Genomic DNA, 8,643 nt, shown 5'->3' with positions numbered 1-8,643 from the left:
TGGCCAAAAAGTCATCAGCGATAAGAAGAAATGTGAACAAACAAATTGCCGCATGCCCTCAAACCGAAAGCTGAAGAACGAGGTGGAGCAATATTGATTTGTTATACTAAACCAAAACGAAGAAACGAAATATGGTTGGGGAGATAAATTTTTAATGAAATCGCATGAAAAATTGCTGCAATTAATCGAACTGTTGGCGATAAAATGTGCTTTAAATAAATAAATATAAAAATAAATAAATAAATGTGTAAAACATGCATGAAAGGCAAAAGAAAAAGTTGAATTGTCGTTGTCAACAACGCCCTTTTGTTCAAAAATTATAAAAAATCACTTGTTAAATGGGTAGAAGAATCGTTGCCACATTCGTAACTGTTGCTGCTCGCAGCATGCTTCTGGTATGTTTTTGCTGGTATTTATTGTAAATAAGTAAACACCTTCACCTTTTTAGTTTCATACATATCTGCATAGTAGTCGCCAATAAACCACAACTGCCCTTTTAATGCCACTGATTTGAGCCAAGTTGACATGCGCGCTGCAATCGTTGTAATTGCTTTTGATTATCTCTTGCACCAACCAATTAACTGAGATAATTAGCTGTACAATTATAAAGTACTTTTTTAAAAGATTTTTTGTCACAGTTTTCTAAGAATTTTGATTGGCAGCCAAATGAGTCTTTTTTTTCTTTTCATAACAGCTATGGCTCGACTCTTATTCTGCAGAAGGGGGCGCTTATTAAGTTAGGTATTGCATTTTTATGTGTCCAACCAGGTGTACGAATGTCGTTTAAGTGAGTTGTGGTGATGCAGGGATTTGATAGGACAGCAAAGCAATTCGAAGTAAAAAAATGTGGTTGACCAGCGCTAAAAATAAATTTATGATTTTTAATGCGCCTGCTGCTGCACTTGGCTGCCAAGGTGATAAATGCCGGCTTGCGAGTGAGTTCACTTATGGTAATCAGCTTTCAAGTTACACTTACAAAATTCCTAGATAATGGGTTACTCACTAAAGAGGTTATTAGTGAGACTCGTTTCCAATGTTATATGTGGTGGCGCAAAATTAACCACCTTATCGGAATATTTACAATTTTTACAATTTTTTTATTTAATAAAATGTCGTTTAAATTCAAAATTCGATAATTTATGGTGGCGCAAAACCTTGTAAATAATTTATTTTACTTATTTGACTATTTGTACTTATGTAAAGTACAATACATGAAATGAAGAATTTTGCGCTGGAGTAGTATAAATATCGGCCATCCATTAGCTTTCAATTTCTTTCCGGGCTTATACTAAGTGGCGCAAAATTAATCCATTTTATTTTTGAATGATTCTGAGTGACGCTTAAGAGACCACTCCCATCTTTTGGACCTTTCAGAGTGCAAATACAAGGTGGGGCAAAATTAGTTATCCGAATAACGTTTTTAAATAAATAAAAAAAAAATGATTTTCATTGATGCAAATATTTATTTTGACCTTTATGTGGTCCATGGCATGTTTCTTTGTATAGTGCAGCTGTTTGGTTCACCAGTGAAAAATTATACCATACATCTTGCGAATGGATGACTAATTTGGGCAACTTTGTATATACATAAGGGGCGCTTACACCCTTTGTGGGGTATTTGGCCGAACTCCTTCTCCCATTTTTGGCGTGCATCTTGTTCCACAGATGGAGGGACCTACATTTTTAAGCCTACTGCGAACGGCAGAAAGTCGTCGAACGCGCAAAACACTTGTCTTATTTGTGCCTCTCACAAACAAACAAATTGCTAAAACCGTGAACATATCTTCGAGACGAGTGTACCAACATAAAAAAAAGTAATAATCGTAAGTCAAATGTACGTAGCGCGCGAAATTTGAAAATGTACCTTATTTTTTAACAAACCTTGTATTTTCAGATAGTCTGGTGGCTTTAAAAGCCTTTCTACAGGGTGGGCCATATAGCGTTTGCTTGTTGAACCACCTATTTTTTTGAGAATGGTAACACAAATGACATGTCAAATGTGTTCATAATTTACTTAAAGGTTTGACACTTACGAAATGGGACGCTATACGCTTGAACAAAATTGGCAAATATTGAAAACCTATTTCTAAAGTGATGAGTCTTCTTTTTCTTTTCTGCTTTTCACATCGGTGGCTACGTCAATAAGCAAAATTGTCAGATTTGGGGCTCAGAAAATCCACACATTACTGCAGAGAAGCAAATGCATCCACAACGAGTCACTGTTGCGGTTTTTGGTCTGGCGGCATCATCGAGCCATTTTTTTTCGAAAATGAGCAAAGAGCCGCGGTTACAGTAAATGGTGAGCGTTACCGTGACATGCTCAACGAGTTGTTTCCAAAAATTAAAGAGGATGACATGGACGACATTTGGTTTCAACAGGACGGTGCAACTTGTCACACTGCCAAAGTTACACTCGAACTTTTGGCTACCGTTTTTGAAAACCGAATAATCAGCCGAAATTCCAATACCAATTGACCGCCTCGGAGCTGTGATTTAAGCCCGTTGGACTATTTTTGTGAAGAGCCGTTAAGGACAAATGCTATGCGAACCATTCAGAGACGATTGATGCTTTAAAACATGAAATTTTACATGGCTCACCCTTTATCAACTGTAATCAACTCAAAAATGATACTCAACAGTATTATTAGGTTGAGTTTGTGGACATGAGGGATGATGGAATAAAATGGCTGTTCGTCTAGCTAAAAAAGGGATAAAGATGCCTCTTATTGGTTCTGAGCCTTTCTGTGTCACGGATTTCTTTGAAAGTGGGAGGAGAAGAAATTCGTTTAACACTGGCGAAATTCGATTGATTAGCGACAAGCGAAACAATTTCGAAAGCAGGACAGTGGAATTTCTGACAAGCTACTTTTGCTCTGCAGAGTAGACTTAAAATTTCTAACTGGTTACTTTACAGGCTTGATTACTTTACAGCCTGAGATATCACTTAAATTCAGTTTTTCTCATCTGCCAATTCTGCGGAACGAACACTGAAAATTCAGAACACATTCTTTGGGAATTTCCCGCATAAGGTAAAAAAGGGTACACCGCTTTGGTGGTATTGCAGTGCATTCATTTAATTTATGGAACAATAAACTCCTGACGGATAATTTAAAAATTTATTCTAGTATTTAAAACTTGGCGGATTTTCATAAACTGGACGAATATTTTATACTCCCATATTCAAAAAATAACCAAGATCTCACCACTAGCTACTAACAGAATTTAATAGAATAAATAATTTTTCTTAAGTATGCTCTCCCCTTAATTTCCCTGATCCTATGAATCCTGCTTACTTCTAATAAATCTTACCAACTAGAATGTAAAATATCGATTTTGCCGCTGTCTTTTTTGTTTAAGGGGTTAGGGGTAGTCAGAATCTTCTAAAAATAGGATGTTTTGCATTTTCTTAAAGCATAATATCTTAAAAATATTATCGGAAAATTTGAAGTGAATCCGACAAATGCTTTTTGTGTTATTCAACAATTAACAAAGGGCGCTCGGGCGCTCCGGGGCAGCAAAATTTTAAATGCGTTTTTCTCAAAATTATGTTTTTTGAACTGGTGATCACTGTAACTTAAAAACCGCTTGGTAGATTTCAATAAAATTTATACTGCTTTTGAAAAACATAAAAAACTCGTGCCGAATTTTTTTTTCAAAAATTTCGGTTTTTTTAAACAATTAATTGTCGGTTTTTTGCTTTTGAAAAAAAAGCTTCAATCAGGCACAATATTATCTATTAATAAAACTAATTTTTCTTGTTCCATTGATTTTAGATGAATCTCCAAGGACTTCTGATTATCACCGCAAGGCACTTCTGGAGAAACGGGATCCACACAAACAGCGATAACTTTTACAATTATCAATTTTTTTGTTTTTTGAAATTTTCCTAAAGTCAAGTCGAAACATGATGTATTAATTCTATGTTCTATTTTTGTAAAATAAATCAATTGACTAGCAAAAAAAAAAAAAAACAAATTGAAAATCATTATTTTTCCGGGATTCTGACTACCGCTAACCCTTTAATATATGAATAACGAAATTAATTGTTCACCTTTTTTAGAAAGTAGGAATTTTCGGTACCTACTAGGTCTTTATGTAATAAATTTCTGCTTTAGTTAAATAGATTCAGCTTGTTATGCAACGATGAAAACGCTACTTTTATAGTAAGTAGTCAGTAGGGACAATTGTTTGCTGATTTCAGATTTGCATTTTACTTTCTCAATAAAATTATTATTGTATGTTCTATACAAAGATTATTAACACCTAGGTTAGTTATTTATTGGAGCTAGAGTTACATACATACATGAACATTTACCTGCATTGCAATGATTGCATATGCTTTTTTTATTTTCTGTGGATCTACAGATTCTTTTACACAGATTTGATCTTAATCCTCTAGCGACTTCGAAGTGCCACTTTAGTCGGACTCTCTAAAACAGGGGCCAAAATAATGCTGTCGTGTGAGAGCTAATGGGTTAAAATGCTCTCCAAAATTATTGCTCGCAAAATTTTATTACGTGCACCTTAACAGCATATTTCTTTGCGATATGTATTGGAACTTTTTTTCATTTATTCTAAAAACACTTAGGCAAAATATTGCAAATTCATAATAGCCACAACAAAGAAAAATTACCAAAAAGTGCAAGACGATTTTGTGAGTCTAGATCTTTCATCCTGCGATGGAACTATAGCGCCCTCAAAAATGTTGTTGGAGAGTGTATTTAGTATAAATTCAGATACATATTTAACAGTTACACTCCTGTGAAAAACGAGTTCGAACATTTGTGAATTTTTGAACTGTATCAACTGCAGCTACTTACCAGAACTAGCTCTATTTGATTACCTCTTGTTTCCAACGACGAGATACCCTCTTAATAATAATAATAATTGGTGCGTACACTTCTGTTAGATAATTGGCCCATCTTCTCCTCCTAACATATTACCGATTAGCATTTTATTTCTTAATAAAATGTAAGAAAGGCTTCGATGAGAGATTTGGCTCAAAAGTCGAAAAATTCTTTTGGCGTGGTATGCAAAAAAAATGTTGAAGGATGATTTCTTAATAATAAAGTGCTTTGCCAGCTGCGATTTATTCTCGTAATGCAACAATCACAACTTTGAAGGACGACTTTCAAAAGTCTGTCTGAATTCCTTCCACACAATTCAACAGCAAATAGTTGCTCATATTTTGTTTTTGAATTTTTTCGCATTAATTATTTAGCACGTGAAATGTTAAGTTAGATATTTTTCACGCTTCAGTAAGTAGTGCCATATGCGTATTTGCAGTGGTAAGCACGCGATTATTTACTTTGTTAGTGGTAAACTGTATGAGAAATAAAAACCATGAAAATGGTATGAAAAAATAAATTTTATTGAATCAAATTCAATGAGTGCATCGAGTTTGTTTACTTCTTTATTGCCACTTATAAATGTTTGCACTCGTATGAAGTTGGCCAATACCTATTTATGTATGTATGTGTGTATGCATCCACAATCAACTGTGCATATCTGTGGCACGGATTGGGTGTGCATACATTTTTTCTAAAACGGCAATTTTGACATATATTTGGCAAAACAAGCAAAAATTCGTGATTATTTGTAATATTATTTTGCTTAGATTTTACTGTTGTTTTATTCTTTACCTCTTTCCTTTTATTTTTACCTTTAATTTATCAAGTGACACTTTTAACATATTTGTAGAGGTGGTAAGGAATATTTTACTATTATTTTTTCTTTTATTTAAATAGACGTGTTTGGATCAAAATGCTTGGATTTTTGACTACGTGAACTTAAATAATTTCCAATTTCAATACTCGACAAGAAAATTATAAAACATTTTGCTTTTCACCGAAAAATGTGCAGTTTAAGATCTTGTCCCTCGAAAAACACACTCACTACACCGAGCGTAATTTTGTCCATTGAGATATTTTTGCTTTGATTGTCAAGCTGAGTGCTGTAGTTGCAGTCGAGTGATGTTAAGTAAAGCCGCTTGAATTGAGTGAGTTTGGGCTGTGAACAGGCAGTTGTTACCAGTGCGAAACACACACCAACACAAAATATTACACTAGCCCCATTGCAACCACGCAGCTACTCTCGTTGGTACTATAAATAATATTGCTGTTGTAGTTTTGGCTGACGCTTTGGCTGCGTGGTTAAGAATAATTGTTTGAGTGTGTAACGAGACGAGTTTCGTTACAATTTGAAATTTAGCAGGCGCCCGCAATTTTTCCTGCTGCCACTGTCGCTGCTACTAAATGGTTATTGTTCCTATTTGTAATTTTTTTTATTTATATTCTTTTGCATATTAACATCGAACTTATGGCTGATGTAATTTTTGGAGGTGCTGCATATGAGGCACGACAAATTTTTTAGTATAAAAGTTGGCATATTTTTATATTCGAAATCAGAATCAAGTCAACACTCAAGAAGTGTAACAGCAGTACAACAAATCCTTTTCTCTACTTCTTAAATCCTTCTTTAATCAGCAAACATGAAGGTAATTCGAGGATCTGGAGTGTATGAATAGTGTGACAATTATGTGAAATTTCTAGTGAAACAATTTTATTGTAAAAAAAGAAATTAAAAAATATAACGAATAAAAATATTTTACTACGAAGCAAAAATATATGTGTTTCGTAAAAATATCTGCAAGATAATATCATGAAATTTTAGTGTTACCAACAAACACGATTTGTGGAAAAAATGAAGCCGAACACCACAAATAGGAAGAGGAGCTCGACCAAACAATCAAAAAGGGGTTTTGATTAATAATTAGGAGCAGATAACGAGTATTGAAAAAAAATATTTAAAAACTTTTTTTTGTTTTTTTTTTTAATTGAAATTCAAATTAAAATTTTATTTACCAACAAATTTATCTTTATTCCTAATTAAATTTTGAAGTATAAGGGCAGGATAGTTTAGTATCCTCAAAAGTTGCAACAAAACCTTAAAAGTGTATTCAATTTATACAAAATTTCATAAATATAATTCCCCGTTTAGTTATTACACAAAAACAAAATAAAATTATTTGAAATGCATTTCCATGAACTTAAAATAAAATTTAGTATTTCTCATTAAAATCGTTTACATTTCACTTCAATTTGCAATTAGTTTCTTCACACACACATCCACTTAACCTCTTATCTTTTTCTCTCTTCCAGTTCGTTGTTGCCGTAGTCATGTTGGTTCTTGCCGTTGGTGTACACTCATCCCTACTGGGTGCTCAAATCTCTCCCGGTGTTTCATATGTGAGCCCATTACTTAGTCCATTGCTCGCACCAGGCCTCGGACTCGGTCACTTGGGCTTACCAGCTGCCGTTAATGTTGTGGGTGTTAGTGCTCCCGGTCTATTGGGTGGTATTCCCGGCATCTCTCTTAGTCAAGGACCTGGCGCTGCTATTGCTGCTCCTCTTGCTGTTTCTCATGCTTTGGGTACAGGTCCAGGAGTTTATGTGGCAAAGACTCGTGGTGCCATTCACACCGCCCCATTGGCTGGACACATTAACTCGGCGACTTCTCTGAATTTGGCACCAGCTCCAGGAACTTTGTAAGCGTTTCGTGGGTCATCGATTCATCTCGTTGGAGAATAAATGCTAACTGCTTATCATCACAACAACCACATAAACAATAATACCAACTATTTGACGACACTGATGCTAAACGAAGAATGCAACCGCACGACCTATTCTACTTGTTATTGCAACTCCGTTTTAAGTAACCCGTTATCCGTCATCTACCATTTGTTATCACAACCGCAACCGTAACCCATACCCTGATCCGCTACCGACCTGACGTCCAACCGATAATGTCAATAGCATATCTATGTTTTTATTTTAAATAATATACTACGTACCTTGTACACAAATACATATATGTATTTCATCTTATTTGCCTAGGTCATCACACACACACACATGTAATAATGGTGTTTGTGCAAACTGAGTCATAAAAGTTTGCCAGAACGCCCAGAAAGGAGAAAATGGGATTCACAAAAACTCACTGCATTCTGAAAAGCTATGCAAAATGCCATTTTCAAAAAATAAATATTCCAAGTCCACAACAACTGCAATAACAACGATAATCTTTAATTGAGAACTTTCACCTGTGTATGTGTCTTAAAGTCATTAAAAATAATCGTTTACTATCACTTTCCACCATACGTCACTCTGCATACATTCATACAAATATAAGTACTCTATATACATAAAAAATAAGCAGCAAAAAAGTTAATAAAACATAAAAAAAATAAAAAAATGTAAACTACTTTCTTTCTTTAAAAATGTCCTCTTTTCTACGTCTTTCCCTTCTGGTATATAGAGGGTTTTATGCAAGGATTATTACAAAACGGCTTGTTTATAAGTACATATACATACATATGCATACATATATTATTTAAATGTATATATTAGTGCAAGATATTCAATGTATCTCTTCTTCTTAATTGGCGCGATAACCGCTTACGCGATTTTGGCCGAGTTTAACAAAGCGCGCCAGTCGTTTCTTTCTCGTGCTAACCGGCGCCAATTGGACACACCAAGTGAAGCCAAGTCCTTCTCCACCTGATCTTTCCAACGCAGAGGAGGCCTTCCTCTTCCTCTACTACCACCAGCTGGTACCGCATCGAATACTTTCAAAGCCGGAGCG

At 34.8% G+C, this 8,643-nt stretch overlaps 1 protein-coding gene across 1 annotated transcript; it reads left to right on the top strand.

The window, feature by feature from the left end:
• Window positions 1–6,393: 6,393 nt before the first annotated feature.
• Window positions 6,394–7,868, top strand: LOC129248562 (adult cuticle protein 1-like). Its single transcript, XM_054888157.1, has 2 exons — window positions 6,394–6,496; window positions 7,161–7,868. The coding sequence occupies exons 1-2, from the start codon at window positions 6,491–6,493 to the stop codon at window positions 7,548–7,550; spliced, it is 396 nt and encodes a 131-aa protein (XP_054744132.1). The 5' UTR covers window positions 6,394–6,490; the 3' UTR covers window positions 7,551–7,868.
• The last annotated feature ends 775 nt before the right edge of the window (window positions 7,869–8,643 follow it).

This window comes from Anastrepha obliqua, chromosome 5 (genome assembly GCF_027943255.1).
Source record: "Anastrepha obliqua isolate idAnaObli1 chromosome 5, idAnaObli1_1.0, whole genome shotgun sequence".
Classification (NCBI taxonomy): domain Eukaryota; kingdom Metazoa; phylum Arthropoda; class Insecta; order Diptera; family Tephritidae; genus Anastrepha; species Anastrepha obliqua.
Note: the sequence above shows the minus strand (reverse complement) of the source record. Positions and strands in the feature narration are given on the sequence as shown.